The sequence below is a fragment of the Rhinolophus sinicus genome, chromosome 17, assembly GCF_057876585.1.
Source record: "Rhinolophus sinicus isolate RSI-liver-muscle chromosome 17, RSI-T2T, whole genome shotgun sequence".
Classification (NCBI taxonomy): domain Eukaryota; kingdom Metazoa; phylum Chordata; class Mammalia; order Chiroptera; family Rhinolophidae; genus Rhinolophus; species Rhinolophus sinicus.
In genome coordinates, this window is record NC_142517.1 from 164058733 (window position 1) to 164079859 (window position 21127).

The 21127-nt window shown below is 54.1% G+C and overlaps 3 protein-coding genes across 3 annotated transcripts; all 3 read left to right on the top strand.

Annotated features, from left to right (window-relative positions):
• Positions 1–4726: 4726 nt before the first annotated feature.
• HOXD13 (homeobox D13) lies at positions 4727–8659 on the top strand. The gene is made up of 2 exons (XM_019739282.3): positions 4727–5639; positions 6393–8659. Exons 1-2 carry the CDS (start codon positions 4862–4864, stop codon positions 6641–6643), a joined length of 1029 nt encoding a protein of 342 aa, XP_019594841.1. The 5' UTR covers positions 4727–4861; the 3' UTR covers positions 6644–8659.
• A 1188-nt stretch (positions 8660–9847) lies between these two features.
• Positions 9848–16594, top strand: HOXD12 (homeobox D12). Its single transcript, XM_019739283.3, has 2 exons — positions 9848–12343; positions 12490–16594. Exons 1-2 carry the CDS (start codon positions 11770–11772, stop codon positions 12726–12728), a joined length of 813 nt encoding a protein of 270 aa, XP_019594842.1. The 5' UTR covers positions 9848–11769; the 3' UTR covers positions 12729–16594.
• An 828-nt stretch (positions 16595–17422) lies between these two features.
• HOXD11 (homeobox D11) lies at positions 17423–21089 on the top strand. The gene is made up of 2 exons (XM_088794117.1): positions 17423–20108; positions 20854–21089. The coding sequence occupies exons 1-2, from the start codon at positions 19328–19330 to the stop codon at positions 21087–21089; spliced, it is 1017 nt and encodes a 338-aa protein (XP_088650243.1). The 5' UTR covers positions 17423–19327.
• The last annotated feature ends 38 nt before the right edge of the window (positions 21090–21127 follow it).

Consider the following 21127-nt stretch of genomic DNA (forward strand, 5'->3'; position numbering starts at 1 on the left):
GTTTGGAAGTTTCGGTTTATAAGGGAAGACGCTGGTTTGGGGACTACAGGCCGGACTCTGTACTGGCAGCTTTTTGCTGCCATCCCTGGCAGGCCAGCCTGGAGCTCTCCTGTCTCTCCCGGGTCCTCTGGCTGCTTCTATTTCTCCTCTCCCTTCCCTCTACAATCCCGCGCCCCTTGAGGGACGGCTATGGATGGAGGGTCAGGGGTAATTTCTCCCTGAACTCTGGGGCAACCCAGACATGCCATACCGTTTGCCGGAAGCTCCTGCACCCTGAGACGCGACAGGAAAACTTGCAGGGACATCTAGTGCCAGGCCTGGGGAACTGCGCGCCGCCGATCCGGGAAGCAAAGCCTGACCACTTGTCCCTTCCCCTCCTTCCCTGCGCCCCTCTGATCCTCCACCCCCGCCCGCCCCTTAGTGGTTAGGCATTTCCCTAACCTTCATTCCTTTGCCCTGTAGGTAACCACACGTGGATTCTCCATAGAGACAGCGGGCTGTGGAGAGAGAGAGAGAGAGAGAGAGAGAGAGAGAGAGAGAGAGAGAGAGAGAGAGAGAGAGATCCCTTCATCCTAAAGGGCAGAGTGAGCACTTTCTGGACCTCAGTTAATAATGACATTGCTAGACAAGTGTATTCCCAGGGTAATCCCACACCTTGAGACGTTGGTCAAAACAGCAGAAAATTGCGTGTCCCAGCTTTTGTTTTGCGAAGAAAGCAACAAGTCTCGGGATCCCCAGGCTCTGGGTCCACCCTCCAGCGCCCCCATTTGCAGTGAGATTAGTGCTTCTCTGAGAAAGAAGACTTTCACTGTGTATAATTCCTGCCAGGACTGGAGGAGTTCTCTCCATCCCAAACAAGGGCCAGCTGCCCTGTGGGAAGCAAACCTAGTTTCACCAAATAATGCTTAAGGTATGGAGAGTGTTTTGTTGTTGTTGTTGTTGTTGTTGCAAACAAATTTACATTTAATAAAGCTTAGTTGCATTGTTAAATCCAAATGGAATAAATCTCAGACATAGAAAGTGCTCAACTCAGGATTCCACTGTTTGGCTTTTGCTTGAGACCACTTTATTCACCTTAGGTTTTTTCGTTTGTTTGTTTTTTTAAATCCTTTTGATATTTCCAGCCTGAGTGAAACTGAGTATTGTCTGCAGAGGAAAGATTAGTTCCAAAGTTGGCAGGACACAGACTTGGTTCAGAACACTGTCCAGCCAGATCCACTGAATTTAAGTCTTTACTTTGGAATTAAGACTATTTCTACACTGATTTTTTTTCGCTTCTTGCAAGATAATTAGGAGGGTGTACTGTACTTCTTGGTGTGGCCATCAAGAATGACACTTTCAAAGGAGTCCCCAGGACTCCACTCTGATAGGACCTGGCAATTGTTGTCCTAGCCCTAATGGTCACCGATTATGTGGTAATTGAGCTCACTGCTGTCTTGGCAAGCAGAGAAACTTGTGTTTTTCAATAAACCTAAATTGCAGCCTGCATCTGCCCATTCCCCAACCCATGATAGAGACGTGCTCCGAAAGATCATCTACAAGGAAGAAAAGAGAATGTGACATTCAGGGCATCACCGATTCCCAAAAAGGGCGTTTATGGAGGAAAAGGAAGGAGGGGAGCAAGTAATGGGAGAAGAGAGCAGAGTTGATTTGCCTCTCCTTCTGGCAGAGTGGGGCTTTGGACAAAGAAGGGCCATCCTGAGTTTCTCACCAAAATCAGAAAAGGTGGCAAAACTAGTTTCACAGAATAACATATCAGTGTTTGGAGACATTTATGCTTTCAAAAGATTTTCATTTAACAAAGACTATTTCTGTTGTTAAAGCCTCAACCTAACACACCCACACACACACAGGTATCAGTCTGTGCTCCTGGACAGTTTAAGAAAATTATTCCTAATAAGTTGAAACCTGAAATCATCTCGGACACAGGATACACAAGCTAAATGAAATGTTTCTGCAAATTCAGCCTCAAAATTCCTCCCCTAACTACCTCTCTTGTAAACTATGTGTCTTATTAGTTCATAAAAAGAGCAGCCCTGACTTTGCCTGGTACTCAACCACAGCTCTATAATCCAATAACAGCAGCTGCCCTGGGGTGCTGGGTTTAGGGGCCCTCATAAGGTCCAGTCAGAGCCTCTTTCCTAAGGGGTATCCCCTCCCCCAAGGCCAGGACCTGGAAGGCTATACTCAAAGGTTCCGGGCAGGATAGCAAGAGGCAATGCTCCTCCTTATTGTTCAAAGCCTCCCGGGTGTCTGAACACCACTGAGGTTGGGCAGACAAACCCCAAGTCCTATGAGAGAGTCCCACAGGGCAACTGGAAGCAAGACCACCACTGAGAAATGTCTTTCAAACAGAGCATTAATTCAGACTTTCCTCCCAGTCCTGCAGAACGTAATGTGTTGCATGGATAATTAAGTCAAAACGGCTGTCTGAAAACAGCAAAACTTGACAAGTTCCTCCTTCCTATCTTAATTTCATTTTTTTAAAGCATATAATTAGTCAGTCATTAAAAGGTATTTCTCAAGTAGAAAATCGCACAGAAGTCCCAGGGCACAAAATCACAGGGATATGTAGTTTTAAGAGACTGAACATTCGTTGGTTCCAATGATGCCTTAGAAATATTTCAACGAATTTTTTTTGAGGTCACAGAAAAGAATTTAGAAGTATCTTCATGTTTTCCCTCTCTGAGAAAAAGGGAGACAAAGGAAAAATAAGAGCATTTCAGAGAAGCAGCATCCCATGATTGGTTTGGCACTAAAAGTGTTAGGTAAAGAGAACCCAACCATACTCTTCTAAAAAGTCAGTAACTCTATCACCTGGCCCTGGCTGGCATTTTTTTTTTAATGCCGATGCAGCTTCCATTGCTAACTTTTGCCTTCTCTCAAGTAGCCAAAATTGTTCCCATCAGCAAATGTCTATTCTCTATGATTTTCTGCGAAGGCTTGGGCTCCTCCTGTCTCAAATTTGATCATGAACATGTCTAGGACTTCAAAAAGGTCAAACAAATTCTCCTGCTTTTTCCTTTCCAGCACCCCTCTCATAACTTTCCCTTTATTTGAGCCTTTTATGGTTACTGGGTTTTGCATGTCAACACTCCCGACACCAGCAGCCCACCCTGCAATGCCAGGCCAGGCCCAGGAGGGCCTCCCAGCTCTTTTTCTCTACCCCATCCAGATCCTGTCTTGGGCCCAGAAACAGTGTGGCTAGGTGACCAGCTGGCCTCACCAATCACAGGCACAGGAAAGGGATTTTCTTGGAGATAGGCCCGGCCTGGGGTGTTGATGCTACAGAAATGGGTTCACTCTGAGGGTTCCAGCACCCACCCCAGAACCCTCAGCTAATGGAAGGTAATGTCACTCCCAAAGTGGAGCCTCAGATTCACTGCAGGACTCACACCGGCTCCTCATTGATGGCTGAGATGGAGGATAGTAGACTGGGGCTCTGTGACTGAGGAATGGAACGGAGGGATGAAGAGGGGTCAGGGCTGGGATCCTGACACCCTGGCGGGGTTGTCGGGAGCCGGCTCTACCCTCTCTAAGTCAGACCCCGTTGCTCTGGGCTGCTCCTATCACATGTCCCAACTTTGCTTGGGAAAAAACAAAACAAAACAAAAACGCCCTCTTAATTTGTCCCTTTCAGTTCTCTGAAGTTGGCAGCTTGGAAAAGAAAGCGAAACAAAGGTCCCTGGGAAAGTGAAGTTTTCAATTAATTGGTGTGAATAACGGGCGGGGTGGGTAGTGGCTGCAAAATGCAAGAGGCCCGTCGGCTGCAGGCGAGGCGCAGAAGTTTTGCGGCGGGCAGCGGAATGGCTTTCACCCGGCGCCCCCAATTGGGTCTTTCTGCGCGCGCGGGGAGGCTGCGTCAGGCCTGGGGAGCCCAGCATGGGAGACGACTCCCGGCTGGCCTGAGTGTAAAGACGAATAGCGTGGACCAGGCATCGAGTCGTTTTTGCTGAGGAAGATCGTCAGGTTCTTGCGCCGAGGCCCGTTCTTTTCATCTACTTGACTTATTTGTAAGTCTCTGTGCCTGGCCCAAGGGCGCTTCTTGGGCATTTTCCCGGCGGACAACGTGTGTATGAGGGTCTGCTCCAATTGGTCTTAATTCGGAGGATCCCCTGGAATAACATGCGTGAAAGCCTTTGCCCCGTAGCAAAGACTGGAAAATTAGCTCCCTCGGGTTTGAGGTCTAGATCAGCTAATCGGAGAGATTAAGCAACAAAATCAAAAATCGGTCTGTTTTCACATCATTCTGACCATCTTTGTCGTTCGCCTCATTTAATTGTGCAGTTTGGGGAGCCAAGGAGAGGTGGCAAAAACAGCCTTGGCGGAGACAAGGCGCAGGCCTCCGCGCCCGCCTCAGTCACAAACAGGGCCTAGGATGGTTGGTCGCGCAATCAGCTCGTGGGGGTGGCTGCAGCGCAAACGCCAGGGTCCCCGGGAGGGCGGGAAGGGGCGGTGGGCTGCACAAGGGATTGGGGAGGGCTGGGGGCCGGGGTGGGTGGGTGGGTCCAGCGGGGCCGGGGCCAGGAGCCAGGCTCTCCCGCGCCCCCACCCCCACGTGTCCTCGCGCAGCCAATGGCACAGCCCCGAGAGGGAGTCCTCGGGGAGGGAGGCGGCCCCCCGACCGGCCCAGGCCCCCTCCCAACCTGAACTTCGTTTTTATAAACGTCCCGCGATGAGCTAACCTGTTGGAGGGCGGGCGGGCGGGCGGGAGGCGGGAGGCTCGCAGAGGGAGAGAGGGCGAGAGGAAGAGGGCGGGAGCGCGAGAACGAGAGAGAAAGGAGAAGAGGGAGGAGGCGCGCTGCGCCATGGTGTCCTGCGCGGGGCCAGGGCCAGGGCCAGGGCCGGGCCAGGCCGGGCCATGAGCCGCGCCGGGAGCTGGGACATGGACGGGCTTCGGGCGGACGGCGGGGCCGCCGGAGCGGCCCCAGCCTCCTCCTCCTCCTCCTCCTCTGTGGCGGCGGCGGCGCCGGGCCAGTGTCGCGGCTTCCTCTCGGCGCCAGTGTTCGCCGGGACACACTCCGGGCGTGCGGCGGCGGCGGCGGCGGCCGCGGCGGCGGCCGCGGCGGCAGCTGCTTCTGGCTTCGCGTACCCGGGGACTTCTGAGCGCGCGGGCTCCGCCTCGTCGTCGTCATCTTCGGCTGTGGTCTCAGCGCGCCCGGAAGCTCCCTCCGCCAAAGAGTGCCCTGCGCCGGGCGCGGCCGCTGCAGCGCCCCCGGGTGCCCCAGCTCTGGGATACGGCTACCACTTCGGCAACGGCTACTATAGCTGCCGCATGTCGCACGGCGTGGGCTTACAGCAAAATGCTCTTAAGTCCTCGCCGCACGCCTCGCTGGGAGGCTTTCCGGTGGAGAAGTACATGGACGTGTCGGGCCTGGCAAGCAGCAGCGTACCGGCCAACGAGGTGCCCGCGAGAGCCAAGGAAGTGTCCTTCTACCAAGGCTACACGAGCCCCTACCAGCACGTGCCAGGCTATATAGACATGGTGTCTACGTTCGGCTCCGGGGAGCCTCGGCACGAGGCATACATCTCCATGGAGGGCTACCAGTCCTGGACGCTGGCCAACGGGTGGAACAGCCAGGTGTACTGCGCCAAGGACCAGCCACAGGGCTCCCACTTTTGGAAATCATCCTTTCCAGGTAGGGACATTAGAAAGAAAGGGGAGGACAGGAGGGAGGGAAGGAAAGAAAAGAAAGGACTTGGAGTATACGCCCCTACTTGAGAGTGGGTGCCTGTCCTCCTTGCCCAACCAGGGTTAAATTAACTCAGTGCAACAGTCCCTCCAGTTAGTGTGAAATCTGTAACTTCCTCCTTTGATTTAAACTGCCCCTCTCACAACCCTTTTCTTCCCGTGTCCGGGCACAGGCCTGTTTTTCTCCTAAAGTTAAGGGTCTTTGGGTGCTTTTTGCTCACGCCTTGGCCCCTCCTCCCCAAAGAAGTGTCACAGAGTTGGGCCTTACTCTTCAAGCACTTGAATGCCCCAGGGTGACCCCTAAAGATCACAAGCTCTAAACACAGAAACGCAAGAAATCAAAGCTTGAACAAACAGTCTGGATTTTATTTTTAAAGTCTGTGTGTGTTTGTATGTGCGCAGCCGGTATTTGCAGAAATTGTCCTTATGAGCGTCCCCAGTACCAAGGCCGTAAAATCACAGACTTTTTAAGATGCGGGTTTGAGAAACCATGATGCTCCATCAAATAGGCCTTCACTTTGAAGTGTAAATAATCTTTCTTTAATAACGTGTAAATAATACGTCTGTGTAAATAATAATAAAATGTAAACAGCCTGGCTTTCTTTAGTCCCTGTAGCCCCTCCAAACGTACACACACAGTCTCCAGCTGGGTTTTCCAGATATTCTTGTCTAATTTTTCCCATGCTGTTTTTTATACCAGGGGATGTGGCTCTAAATCAGCCAGACATGTGTGTCTACCGTCGGGGGAGGAAGAAGAGGGTGCCCTACACCAAACTGCAGCTCAAAGAACTGGAGAACGAGTATGCCATTAACAAGTTCATTAACAAGGACAAGAGGCGGCGGATCTCGGCTGCCACGAACCTATCCGAAAGACAAGTGACCATTTGGTTTCAGAACCGAAGAGTGAAAGACAAGAAAATCGTCTCCAAGCTCAAAGATACTGTCTCCTGATGTGGGCCAGATTGGCTACAGAAAGTTTAAATGCTTTCCGTTGTCTCCAAAAGACCTTTGGAAAGACTTGAATATGTATTTAATTCCCCCCACCCCCCTGCCAGTGATGGCAAATTTTGTGAATTGTTTTTCTCTCTTCCCCTTATCTGGCTCTAAAACTTTGTGCTGCCCAACCTGACTTTGTAATTCTGTTTCTTACTTGTTTATTATTGATTTTGTTCTTTTCTAGGTTTATTTTTTTGACGTTTTTAATGTTCTGTTTCTCCCTCCAGGCCAGTATAAAGGACTTGAAGTATTTTTGAATATTCCTCCCCCCCAAATGAAATTTCAGAAGTGCCATTCTGATTTTAGGGTTTTATTTTTTTAAATCACTTTATATGCCTATTTTCAGCACTGATTATCTTCATAATCTATTAGGGCAGAACGATTTGCAGTCATTCATATCCTGTGATTCTGTAATTGAATCATTAGCTCTCAGCAGTCGCCCTGAGGCAAGTGGAAACAGTTCTGGGCAGGCAGTGCTCTAGGGTCACTGCGAATGTCTAGAAACAGGAGGCTGGAGGTACCGTGATGGCTTTAAAAGCAGCTACCTTATTAAATAGGGTTTGTTTCGATATTGGAACGAAGATCTTTCCGACTTCGGGTCTTTCACTTGCTGTTGTAGTTGTATGTGTTTAATACATCTTGTAGATTTGTGCTTTTATAATCTTTAATTTGAAAATAATGTGTCCCCATGGTTGCCTTAATTTCCCCAGCTCTAGATGCAAATATTTAAATGGCTGCAATTGTCAGAGGTATCCGTGGATGGTATAAATGCACCCTCCTTCCTTGGCCTCGGGTCTGGGTCTGTAGGACTAGAATAGAGGCCATTTCCTCAGTCCCTGAAAAAGGCTGAATCAATGTGGCCATTGGTGGGAACTTTTATCCAGAACCCAGTGAAGAACTTGACTGTCTGAACAAATGTATTGGGTCTCTCTCAGAGCTTTAAAACATCTAACAAACGTGAACATTATGGAGTTCTGAGGCCCAAGAAGAAAAAAACAATGTTTCTGAAAGTGGCGATAACTACTTTTAAAGTGCTGCATATTTATACAACTGAGAGATTATTTTTGTAAATGAAATGTCTGTGAGCTGGGATACATGGGCAGTGCTTCAGGCATTTAAATCACTTTTTACTCCTAGGGAGATGCAAATAAACAGAACTCTCATTTCTTCTGAGTCTTTATACATTTGTTTTCTGTTCCAAGCTTGTGTTGCCTCTAGAAACTGTTCTTATTTATTATAAAACCTTGTAATCTTGTAACTATGATGTTTTCTATAGATGAAGAAAACATCAGTTCTGGTCTCTGAAACCTTCAGGCTCTCCACTTCCATCATCACCCTTTTCCCGTGGCTTTAACATAAGTAGTGATATCTTTAAATGACGATATAATTTGTGGTGTCTAAAATGATTTTTTTTAACCAGACCACGTCAAAAACATGCCCAATAAAATTGAACTTCTCTTTCAATATTATGAATTTATTCAGACAGTTTTATTTTTTAAATCAGTATGTATGAGCATGGATATAACAAAACGTGCTCACTTGCAGGTTTTCTTCCTAGAAAGGCCGTTATAAATATCTACTCTAGGAAGGTCTTGAAATTAGACATACCCATATTTGGCAATCGAAAAAGAAACATTTCAGCTTATGCCTTATTGCCTTCTCAGGGCAGCCAGCACACAACAGATGAAGACCGAAGCCATGATTATACACCCTAAACCTATAGACGCAACTTTTAGGCACCACGAAATTTCTTTCAGAGGCCTTTTTGCCTCTCAGGGAAATGGCAGCTGAGTGATGCGGTGCCTCGTCGTTGTTAGCACCAAGGCACAATTTAGTGGTTGCTAACTTTTTGGTATGTAAGTTAAATACAGATGTTTAGAACCTCACACAATACATAAACTCTTCTGGCGGGAGGACTTCTTTATGGATCTGCCAGGAAAAAAAAAAAAACAACGCAGAGATCCCAGGTTCGGAGCCAGTTTCGTTTTCTCTGGCCGGACTTGATTTCTTTCCTATCTTGCAACTGATTGCGGGACGGCCAACTTCGTTTTGAGAGGGGGTGGGAGGGAGGGAGGGAGGGAGGGAGGGAGAGAGAGAGAGAGAGAGAGAGAGAGAGAGAGAGAGAGAGAGAAGAAAATGACCACGATTCAACGTGTGGAGAAGAAAGAACCCATGAAAATGGGGCCACACTGTCCTGGACCTTTCACTTCGGGAAGAATTACTAACATTTTCTCTGTTTTTTTTCACACGATGTGTTTTCATCCGAAACGGGCTTGTTTTCCTTTCTTCTCCACCGTCGTTTTCCCTTCTTTTTTGTAACTTCCAGACTCTAGGGCCGCACTCCATTTTCCGGGTCCTTTTCTCAGGTTTCCTATCGTGAATGGGGGGATTGCCCCGAGGTTTTCCTTTCATCTGTAGTTTGCCCGTCAGTTTCCCTTCGCCTAAGAGAAATCGGAGGTTTGCTGAAGATTAAAACTGCGTTCAAACACTCTCCAGTGGAATTTGAATTGAGAGCTAAATCACTAACAGATGAAGACTTTGTTATTTATATGCATTCCTTTTATATTCCGAATTGAGGAGGGAGACGAGGAGCCGGTCGTTGGCCTAAGCGCTGGAAGGGAGGCCTCCGAGAAACCTCGAGGTGAAGGGAGCTTCGGGGAGAAGCCGTTCTTCCGGGTGCACAATGAGAGGCCGCAAGGAAAGCGCCTCCGAAACCCGGCAGGTTTCGAGAGCCGCTGGTGAAGAATCAAGGCCCGCGCGTCTGCGAGTGATTCAAGAGGCAAAGGAGGCTTTGGAGCCTAGGTACACACCGCCACACAAAGGAGCGGCCGCGACGCTTCCCCGTGTCTGGCAGCCTGCCCAGTCCTTCTGGCTCTGCTGTCCCGGCCAGCCTTGCCGCCAGGATCTCGGGTTTTCCAAGACGCTTGGCCGCGCCTGGCAGCGGGCCGTGACCGCACCGGCTGGCGACTCCAGGCTGGCTGTGCCGCCCTTCACTGTTGATCTTGACCGTGCGGCTGCGCCTCGCCAGGCGTGGAGCTCGCTCGCCATCTCCTGGGCACTTGGCGGCATTGGCAGATCTCGCTATTTAGCTCCGCGGCCACATCCTCCTTTCACAATCTCCAGTTCACCAGTCGAGCCTCCTGCCCCCTCCTCCCTTGCCTCCCTCCCTCCCTGTCCCCAGCTCCCACCTCCAGTCATACAACTTTGCCTGCTGAGACCTCGGAAATCATAAACCCAGGAGATGAGGTGGGCGGCTGGGTATCATTCTCAGTCAAGAGAAATGAAGGGAGTCTAGTTGTTCTAGTCTTTTCTGTCTCACTTAGTTCCTTTATATCTTTAGTCCCGAGAGACAAACTACAGCTGTGCGGCTACCTAAGAGCCCGGAGTACACTTGGAAATACCGGAGAATTTGCTGTATATTGAGACGGGAGGAGAGGAGACGGCGGGGACCCCGGGAGCTAGAGCTTTTGGGTCTGGGGAGGCTGTAGCTCCTTAAAAACAGGGCAAGTTTCCAAAAATAAGAGCCTGGGTCCCCTAAGTTCCTAGGAACTGAGGCTGCAGCTTGTGTCTACCTCGCCTCCACCCATGAAAAGGACGGAGAGTGGATTGCGCCTCTATGCCTGAGCTTCTAAGGAAACTGACAGAGCCCTGAGAAGCCCCCGACTTGCCCACCTCCACTCCCTACCCCGCCCTAGAGCTGGAGGAAGAGGCCGTTGCGTTCCCCAGAGCCGCCCAATTGGTAGCCATAACTCACACAATAAAGTCGCAGCGCGGTGGTCAGCCTTGCCCTCCGGCGGCGCCTGTGTGGTCTCGGTGCCGGAGCTGGCGGTCTAACCAATTCCAGCTTGGCTCGGGATTGCAAAGAGGGCTGCAGGCTGGGGAGGGCTCCAGTCACGGGGTCGCTGGGGGTCTTAGGACCGGAGGCAAGAGAGGAGGACCCTTAGTCCTCTGGCCAGACTAGACCAGAGGGCCTGCGGCGGGGGCTGCCACATTGCTCCCGGCGACTGAGCACTGCCCCGCCCACCTCCCTGTTCTCCAGACCCCGGAATCTGCCAGCCGCCCGCGCCCCTGGAGGCGCTGAGCAGAGGAATGCTGATAGCGGTCTCCTTCGGTGTACCCCGCTGTTCCCGACCGGAGGCTCTGGCTCTTCTCTCCTTCCACACCAGGACGGGAGAGCTCGTCCTGCTCTGCCCGTCACAGAATGGATAAACACCTTGGAGTTCTGGTTTGCAGTATGTAGTCGCCAAGTGACTCCTAGCGATAAAAGGAATATAGCCTTTGGCCATGATTGGTCCATCAAACTGCCGGGTCCCGGGCTTCCCTGGACCTGGATGGCGACTTCCGCAGGAGCAGAGGACTTGGCCATGAAGAAGCCCACCAGGAGTGGTGTGAAGCTTCGTTCCTGTGCGCCAAACTTGGGTAGAGTTTGTGATGCGCTTCTCAATCAGTAAGCCTCTTGGACTAGGTGTGCCTGCAGCCTGGGACCCAGGGCTCAGGCAGCGCGTGGTTCTTCGCTGCCAGATCACGCGTGAAGAGTCCTCTCCAGAGAGACAGGACGGGAAGGGACGGGGTAGGAATAGCATTGCTCAGGTCTAGGGGCAGAGCTGGTGGCCTTATCAGACCACGAGATGTCCGGACAAGCGAAGAGTCACTCGATACTGGAAAAGGCCTCAGCTGCAACTTAAAGCAGGTAGAAGTAAGCTTGGCCCAGGTAGCCAGCGGAAAACGGGAGTGCAAAGCCAATCAAGACCAAGAAGGGTCCCAAGGGACACTGGGGTAAAGGCACCCTATGCTTGATGGCCTCAGCTCCTGCCGCTGGCCCCGGAAATTCGCAGAGGCTTCACCTTCGCTCAACATGCCTTGGCTGTGCCTGGCAGCCTTGTCCGTCGCCATCGAATATTTCGGGTGTTATCATAATACGCTGAAGGGGGGGAAAACGGGTCGGGGGATGTAGGCGGTGCTGAAATGGCCGGCTTTGAAGAACCTGCAGGCAAAGTTTCGTCCAATCGTCTGAGCCTGTCCTCTTATTCCCGGTTGTAACTAAATACTGCTGCGAGCGCAGCCGAAGCCCTTTGTTGGAGATGTGTGAGCGCAGTCTCTACAGAGCGGGCTATGTGGGCTCGCTCCTGAATCTGCAGTCGCCTGACTCCTTCTACTTCTCCAACCTGCGGCCGAATGGAGGCCAGTTGGCCGCGCTTCCCCCTATCTCATACCCGCGCGGCGCACTTCCCTGGGCTACCACGCCCGCCTCCTGCGCCCCAGCGCAGCCTGCGGGTGCCACCACCTTCGGCAGCTTCTCGCAGACCTACCTGGCTGGCTCCGGGCCTCTTGGCCTGCAGCCCCTGGGCGCCAAGGACCGACCTGAAGAGCAGGCCAAGTTTTATACACCCGACGCGGCCGCTGGGCCTGAGGAGCGTGGCCGCGCGCGGCCGCCCTTTGCCCCCGAATCTAGCCTGGCCCCTGGGGCTGCTGGTCTCAAAGTGGCCAAGTACGACTACGCGGGTGTGGGCCGTGCCGCGCCAGGCTCTACGGCCTTGCTCGAGGGGACCCCCTGCGCCGCCGGCTTCAAGGATGACGCCAAGGGCCCGCTCAACTTGAACATGACAGTGCAGGCAGCGGGCGTCGCTTCTTGCCTGCGACCTTCGCTGCCCGACGGTAAACGGTGGCCATGCTCCCCGGGCCAGTCTGGGCCGGAATGGGAGGTGGGGTGCAGGGGAGAGTGTGTAGGGGGAGGGAGCCTCCGGGGGCGGACAGGCAACAGGGAGCGGGCTGGGCTGACTTGGGTTGGGGCTGTGTTGCAGGCCTGCCGTGGGGGGCGGCCCCAGGGAGGGCTCGCAAGAAGCGGAAACCCTACACCAAGCAGCAGATTGCGGAGCTGGAGAACGAATTCCTCCTTAACGAATTCATCAACCGGCAGAAGCGCAAGGAATTGTCCAACAGGCTGAACCTCAGCGACCAGCAGGTCAAAATCTGGTTCCAGAACCGGCGTATGAAGAAGAAGCGTGTGGTGCTGCGGGAGCAGGCGCTGGCTCTATACTAGCCCCGGGCCTGGCCGTGGCCACGCCTGCCTTTTTGAGCCGAAGCCTGACGTGGAGGAAGAGCTGGGACTGGGGTTTTTCCTTCCGCTCCTCTTTCGCTGGTCCTAGGTACCCTCCCTCTCATTCTGCATGCAGCCCCAGAAGCCAGCAGGAGATTTGGAGACCTGGACAGTTTGGCCTCCACGTTTTCCCCTTTCCCGGAGGAGCTTGGGAAGTTGCAGCACAATCTTGGCCCTGAGGCTTCCCATGTGGGGCCGTGGGGTGACCTGTCTTAGCTATTGGCTGAGGCATTTACACCCGCGGCTCATTCTAGCTCCCTTTTACTTGGATTTCTGCTTTCACCTGGTTAGTCTCCTTTTCCCTTTCTCCCTAACCTTGTCTGCTTTAAGCAGGCATCTAGCTAGAGCTCAGAGTGGAATTGGATTAAGGAAGACCCCCCAGGGCAGAGTGGAAAGGGCTGCGGGCACAATTGTGTGTCTTTGCAGCCAAAGCCCCTTGTGGCAAAGCTAGAATCTCAATTCTGGATGAAGGAAAGGGCGCCGCCAACACCCGCCTCCTTTCTGCTCTGGCTGCTTCAGGAGGACAAAAGCTGCCCTAGACCTTCAGACTTTGGGAGGGCGGGACAGGGTGGCTGGACAAACTCGGAGACACCTCGGAGTTCAGGCTGGACTGGCCCTTGCAGCTGGGCAGAATGGACTGGATACTTCTTTCTCATGGACGGCACAAGGAAAGCTGGGGCTGCAAGGCAAACTGCAATCCCCAGCCAAGACTGGTAAAATTCCCCTACTTCTCTCACCTCCTCACATATGCCTAGGCCAGAGCCCTGCACTCTGTAATTGGACCCCCAGAGCTGAACTCTGGTGAGGAGCTGCTAGTCTGCTTTGAGTCTGGGCTGCACTAAAAGGAGGGGAAAATGTCCAGGGGCAGGAGAAGAGAGTGAGCAAGGAGAGAGGGAGTGTGTCCTACATTCTGACTGTAAATATGGCTTTCCTGTTGAGGTGGGTAAAGGTGTCGATATGTGTCTTTCTTTCTTGAATTACAGTAATGGGCCACCACAGGGCGAGGTGAAAGCTCCTCCACTAGTCAGGGGGCGAGGAAGGAGGCCCCTCAGATCCTCAGCCCTTCATCACTGCTCTTGAGGAAGTAGAGGGGAAGTTCCCCTCTTCGCCACCTGTCAACTCCACTAGGGCCCAGCCATTCTGCCATTTCTGAGGCCATCTCTGGCCTGCCCCAGCGGAGCTTGTGAGGCCCTGCGCCCTGCTAGGCTTGCTTTGTGGGTTTCCTGAATTCCAGATGGAGTTGTTCTAGGTGTGCTGGACTGTCCTACGTTAACCTCAGTGAACCTGAGGGCCCGCCTAAACTCCTACCATCCCTGCTTCTTTTTTCCCTCCTTTTGAGAAGTAGCGCCCCCAACTCCTAGCAAGATGCACGACAGCCAAAGAGTTGAAGATTCCTTCCCAAAGTCCAATGATTTGTTTTCAGTGGAGGACCAAGCACTAGATCTAGAGTGGGCACCTCACAGGGAGCCCTGAGTCTCAACCCACCTGACCTCAGTTATGTTTAGATTAATTACATTTTCTCTGCTATCTAATAGTTGTCATGCATGTTTTGTTTTGAGTTTGTTATAAAAAAAAAAACAATAGCTTGTATATATCAGACACATAGAAATGTTTTGAGTGGAAATAAATATCCAGGTCCCACCCAAGCTGTCAAGGGATTGATGTTGATTTCTCAAAATTTTTCAGATTCCCTCCTAATGGTTTTCAGGCCACGAAATTCTTCTTTTTTTTTTTTTTTCCTTTCCTGGTTGCGATTTTGCTGTGGGCATTGACTTGACTATTCATTAAATGAGAAAATGGCTCCCAAGTCAGTACGGAAATGGTATATAAAAGCCTAGGAACAAAATGTGTATGAAATATCCAAAGAGGGGAATCATGGACAGATTTGAGTGTGTCTCACACACTAAGCAAACCGTCATCTTGTTGCAGGCTGAGGCTTCTGTGTTTTGTCTAAATTCTCAAACTCGGAAGCTTGCTGTTATCAAGAGGCTGCCAAGATATGAGGTTCCTCAGATTTCAATACAAAAAAATATCTCCCTGCCATGTTTTTGTCAAGCTTCTCTCTAAAAGGCTATGCCCTGTGGAAAACCTCCATACAGGCACCTCTGCCTGGAGCCCAGCAGATTTCCTTGGTAAATGTGGCCTCTGCACCCCCTAGGCCTTCAGAGCCTCTAGCTCAGGCGCAGAATGCTCGAGCCTGCTCAATATTCACGATCCTCTTGCAAACCCCAGCTCCAGGTAGCTGGGAGATGGAAAATAGAGAATTGTTAAATTTTAGCAAGTAGGACAATTAACAAAATCGCCAAATCTCTAATACTGAGTATTCAAATGGTTCCAACTCCCTTCCCTGAAGCGAATTTGATGTGTACTTTAAAAATATATTTTAAACAGCTCCTTAAAAAAAACTACAACGGGGAGTGTGTGTGTGTGTGTGTGTGTGTGTGTGTGTGTGTGTGTGTGTGTGTAGGAACCAAGAGGTTTCAGAAGCCCTCTCTTTAGAAATGTATCCCCACCTTCTGGGGCTCAGGGAGGCAGTGGCACTCGGAGCTGGTTCTCAACACATCTGAACAAAGGCAGAGGCCATACTCAGACCTCAAGTTGGGAGGATTGGGTAAAGGACCAGGAAACCAGACTTAGACCCAGGCCCTAAGACAACACATGGAAGCCGTTTCTTTCAAATATATACCATTAAATCATCGTGTTATTTCTCTTTAGCCTGGGATGCGGGGTGGGAGGAGATATTCTTGGAGACCGTTCCTCAAAGAGATTGAAACTATTCTAAGTGTAAAATCTTGTCTGTGGATTGGGGATTTGGCAATGTTTTTTAAGTCTATTCTTTTTACTGATCCACGCAAATACAAAGGCGGCGGTGTCCTCTCTCCCTTCCTAGCAGAGGTTCCAGCAGGGATTTGGAACCACGACGAAATTCATAAGAAACAAACACTGGAGAAAAAAATGATGCTGAAATCTGAGTGCTCAACATTCTCTCGCACAAAGACAAATTCGTCCTCGGAAATGCTGTAGTCCTTGCAGGCCTCTTGACCAAGAAAAAATGTTTTTAAACGAGAAAAAAAAAAACGGCTTCGTCTGGCATTCAATCGGCTGCGAGCTCAGAGGGCCTACGGGGGACGCTTTTAAGGCCTGGGGGCTCTCCCCAAGGAAGGCAGGCTGGGGAGGCTTCCGGGAGGCTGGCGGGTGGAGAAGAAATCCAGAACCTTTGTAAATATTCATGTGTGTGTGGGGGGGTGCCCCTTCACCCCGCCTCCGACAGCTGCATCCACCACCAACCTTACTGAGCGTTTTTTTTTGGGGGGGGGGGGAGGCACGGCCCCTGTCCGATCGTCCTTGGACAAAGGTGATCTCCCCACATTTGTTCTCCAGTCCGTAAGGAGCCCGTTCCGAAGGCTCTGCAGAAAGGGACTGGCTCTTGGTGTTTTCCCCGCGTTTGTCCTCTTCTTTCGTTTCCTAAAAGAGCATAAATAATTAAAGTTTGGCAGGGAGGAAAAGCTTTCTTGCAGAACTGTAGTGGCAATAAATGAAATGACTCAGAATCCCTTCCCCAGTCAGCTTTTACGAGAGCTGCCAGACAGTGTCTGTGCACGTTCTCCAGATACCAGGGGCGGCCTGACAAAGTTAAGGTCAAGTTAGTGTCTTATCTTGGGTGGCTCAAAATTACCGCATCGCGTCTCGGCGCTGCGCGGAAAGCTACCACTCGCGGAGCTGCTGGCTGTGCCGGGAGGGTCCGGTGCGTTCCCTGCGCTTCGAATGGGGCCGCGCAGGCAAGGACAAGGCCACAGCGCCGAGGTCTTCACGGTAGGTTCTCGAGCGGGACGTGCGGGTCGGGAGTCTGGTTTTCCTTGGGTTTCGGTGACGATCGACGAGGGAGCTGGAGCCAAAGGGTGAGGCGGGCCGAGCCCAGAACGAAAGCTCTGGCGTGGGTGTGGGGGCCGGGGGCCGTGCAAATGTGCGGAGAGGGGCCAGCCAGCCGGTTCCTCTATGCACCCGCGCGCCGCTGCGGTTGGCGCACCCTCCCCCGCCAAAGCGCGGCTCCAGCCGGAGCCGCCGTCGCCATGTCGTTGAACTTGAATGGTTCGTCCTCCCCACTTCCCTCTAAGGCGGTCAGCAGGCTCTCCTTTAGGGGTAGTGGGCTGCCTGCGCCCCACCCGGTGCAAAGAGAGGTGCAAGAATTTTGCATACCCCCAGACAATAAAGACCCGGCTGGGGGGCCCGCCGCCGCTGCGCTGGGTCCTGAGCCACTGCAGGGCCAGCGTGCAGTGTCCGGGGAGCCATTTTAGGAGAGAGATCAGGGGTGTCGACTGCGAGCCCGGAAGGGAGAGGCTTGGGCCGGGGATGGAGATAGGGAGGCAGATAACTGTGCTGGCGGCCTGGGCTGAGGAGAAGGGGCGGGGGGCGGGGGGCGGAGGGTGGGCGGGCGAGCTGGAATCTGGATGAGGGTGCCAGCAGCGAGAAGGGTGCACACAAGGATGGGCAGTTCTGGGAGGGCGGGGAGGCTCCTTGCCCTCCTGTCGCCACCGACCTGTTTGCGCAGTATTCTGAGGGAAGCAGAGGTAGGAGGGAGGCGGAGGAGGGTGAGTGGGAGGGAGAATGGGAGGGAGGAGAAAAAGAGGAAGGGGGAGAATTCGGCCAGAAAATAGATATGAGCTCCGATCACCCGCCTTTCCTCTGTCGACATGGTGGGCAGATCTCGCCGCACCCGCACTGCGGCGACCGGGTCCTGGGAGGGAACCAGCTTCACAGCCTGCGCCGCCTGCCCTGGGCTTAAGGGCTAAGGCCCAAGACCCAGTGTTCCTGATTACTTGGGCAGAGGAATCCTGGGGAGAGGGGCAACTTCCTGCCCTGGATGCTGTGATTTGGATTTGGGGAGCTTCTTTCTGAGAGACTTGTTTTACCTTTGGAAAGCCTTGGGTTTCCCTGAATCCGGAGCCCAGGCCTTGCCTGGACCCCCAGGCTAGGAAAGAGGGACGCAGCAGCCACCGAGGAGAGTGAGGCCTGGGGCGAGTGGATGGGGCGGGGGTCCTCAGGGCTAAGTGGTACAGAGTTGGTTTGAGCAAGGAGGCAGGAGCTGATGAGACCCCCCTCCCCAGAGCCAAAGGACCTGGGTAGGGGGTGGCGCAGTGACCCTGACGGCCCGAGAGTACGGCAGGGGACTAGGGGAGATGCGGCGGATGCGTAGGCCTTGGCGGGGCTCCGACGCAGGGAAGGGGCTGAATGTGAGGCGGGCTGGTTCCAGTCCAGGCCAGAAAGCAGAGAGGGTGAGGAGGACAGAGGCGCCGGTGGTTTATGTCTGATTTTTGAGGGGGGGGGGCGGGGGACAGAAGCTGGGCACCCTGAGAACAGAACTCCAGATCCTTTTGTTCATCAGACCTCCCAGCTTCTAGAGGGTCCCAGGGTATCTTGGACGGCTGCATTCCCTTTTTGCTTTAGCACTGGGAGAGAAAAAAAGCAGAGAGGCGACAAGGAGGGAGATAGAGACTGTGACACACAGCTAAGGGAAAGGAGGAGAGAGTATCAGGGGACAGAGAGACGGAAGAAAGGAGACAGGAAACTAAGAGGAAGGAAGAAGCAAAGAGGAAACAAGAGGGGGGAGTGAGAGAAAAGAGTACAGGAGAGAAAGAAGTGAGAAGACTGCAGGGAGACGAAGGAAGGTGAAAGACAGGAACAGAGAGAGAGGAGGACGACAGGGCCGAGTGGGAACCAAGGCCCAGGCCCGGGTGAGCTGTTGGTAGGATTTTGGCGTGGGTTTCTTGAGGCTGGCACTCGAGCTCCTGGGGTCAGGAGTGAAGAGAGCCAAGTTACTCCGCGGTTAACGCGCCTGGCAGAGAACTATGTAAATCAGGGCTCTTTGCGCCCCCAGAGCGGCGCAATCACGCCCCTTGAACAAGAAGCAACAAGCTCCTGGCGGGCTTGCTGCAGAGGGTGGCGGCGTCGCGGGGGAGGGAGCGGCTGCAGGAAGGGGTGTGGGGAATGGGAACCTCACACCCTCACACCTAGTCCCTTGTGCCCAGGGCTGGGGCTCCCCCTCCGCTCTCCACTCCTTTCCCTTCCCCCTTCCTCCCCCTTCTTCCCCCTCCCTCCTCCTCCCCGCCGGCCTGGGTCCGCGTACTTAAAGCGGCGCGGGCGGGCGGGCGCGGGCGGGCGGCCCAGCCGGGCGGTGGCAGATGCACCCAGCAGTGGCAGCCGCCGGCGGCGCACAGGTGACCGGCCTGCAGAGCAGTCTGGTCAGTGGGCGCACAGGGAGAGCTGGCTGGAGAGGAGGCCGAGCCGCCCCCAGCGCGCGCGTCTCGGCGCCAGAAGCCGTCCCGGGGTGTGTTGGCGAGCGTTGATATAGATATAAGGACATTTCTCTCCATGGCGTCACGTGACATAATTACCACCAGAATCAATCAAGATGAATTGCACGTCAGCGCCCGGTGGGGATTTTTGCTTAGTTGATCCTGGCCCAAGCCTCTTGTGCAATCGATGGCTCAGGTTGGCGGCGCGGGGAGCGGCCAGGGGCTCGCAGGCGCGCACGCCCCGGAGCCATGAACGACTTTGACGAGTGCGGCCCGAGCGCAGCCAGCATGTACCTGCCCGGCTGCGCCTACTATGTGGCCCCGTCGGACTTCGCGAGCAAGCCGTCGTTCCTGTCGCAACCGTCGTCCTGCCAGATGACTTTCCCCTACTCTTCCAACCTGGCGCCGCACGTCCAGCCCGTGCGTGAAGTGGCCTTCCGCGATTACGGCCTGGAGCGCGCCAAGTGGCCGTACCGTGGTGGTGGAGGCGGCGGAGCTGGGGGCGGTGGCGGCGGGGGCGGCCCGGGCGGGGGCGGCGGCGGCAACGCAGGGGGCTACGCTCCCTACTACGCGGCGGCGGCAGCGGCAGCGGCGGCGGCAGCGGCGGCCGAGGAGGCAGCCATGCAGCGCGAGCTGCTCCCGCCCGCGGGCCGCCGGCCGGACGTGCTCTTCAAGGCGCCGGAGCCGGTGTGCGCCGCGCCGGGGCCGCCGCACGGCCCCGCGGGCGCCGCCTCCAACTTCTACAGCGCCGTGGGCCGCAACGGCATCCTGCCGCAGGGCTTCGACCAGTTCTACGAGGCCGCGCCCGGGCCCCCGTTCGCCGGGCCGCAGCCCCCTCCGCCGCCCGCGCCGCTGCAGCCCGAGGGCGCTGTCGATAAGGGCGACCCCAAGACGGGGACCAGTGGCGGCGGGGGCAGTCCGTGCACCAAGGCGACCCCCGGCTCGGAGCCGAAGGGGGCGGCAGAAGCCGGCGGTGCAGACCGCGAGGGGCTCCCGGGGGAGGCGGGGGCTGAGAAGAGCGGCGGCACAGGTAGGCACCGAGCGCGGGGTGGGCGGCTGGGCCCCGGGGCCGCGGGTGCGGGGGGGCGGCGGGGGCCTCCCTCTGCTTGCGCCGTTTTATGTGCTACTTTATAAGCGTTCGAAGGGGTTTATACATCCTATAAGATTTCCCCGGCCGTTGTAAAGCGTGTTTACGATAGGAAACCAATTTAGGTGGGCTTAAGGTAGACTTCGAAGAGGACATTAATCGCTGCAGAGAGCTTTCTCTCAGTTTGGGGTGTGTGTGTGCTAGAGACCATGGAGGGAGAGAGGGGAGATTTCAAGCCAACCTGTGAGTGTGGACACTCGAGCCTCCTGTTTTTAAGGGTGGGATGGGGAGGGGAGAGTTTGATCCGTGAACTGGACTTTATCCAAGCCTCTGGCTGACACGCGCTGCAGGCTGGAGTCGAGCAGATGCCCCGGTGTGCTCGTGTTTCTCTCCCTTCAGGTTCCAGCTCAGAGCCTGCCTCACGCTCTGCTCGGTGCCAGGCTGTGTGTGTGTGTGTGTGTGTGTGTGTGTGTGTGTGTGTGTCCGGGCGTGAACACACGTCCACGCCCGCACTCTCTCCTGTGCCCGCCCATATATCATCCCCCACTATGCAGGCAGGGCCTTTCAGCAGCGGCAGGGGACGTCCCCAAAGGGCCGAGGCCTGGCCCTCACGCGGGCCTGGGCGGGAGGGTGGGCGGGGGTTGGCAGGCAGCGGCCTCTCTCACCCCTTGGTCTGTTTGCCTTGCAGTGGCCCCCCAGCGGTCCCGGAAAAAGCGCTGTCCGTACACCAAGTACCAGATCCGCGAACTGGAACGCGAGTTTTTCTTTAACGTGTACATAAACAAAGAGAAAAGACTCCAACTCTCTCGGATGCTCAACCTCACTGACCGGCAAGTCAAAATTTGGTTCCAGAATCGCAGGATGAAGGAAAAGAAACTGAACAGAGACCGTCTGCAGTATTTCACTGGAAATCCCTTATTTTGAGAGCTCCAGGAAGCACCCCTCTCCCCTGAGCCCCACTC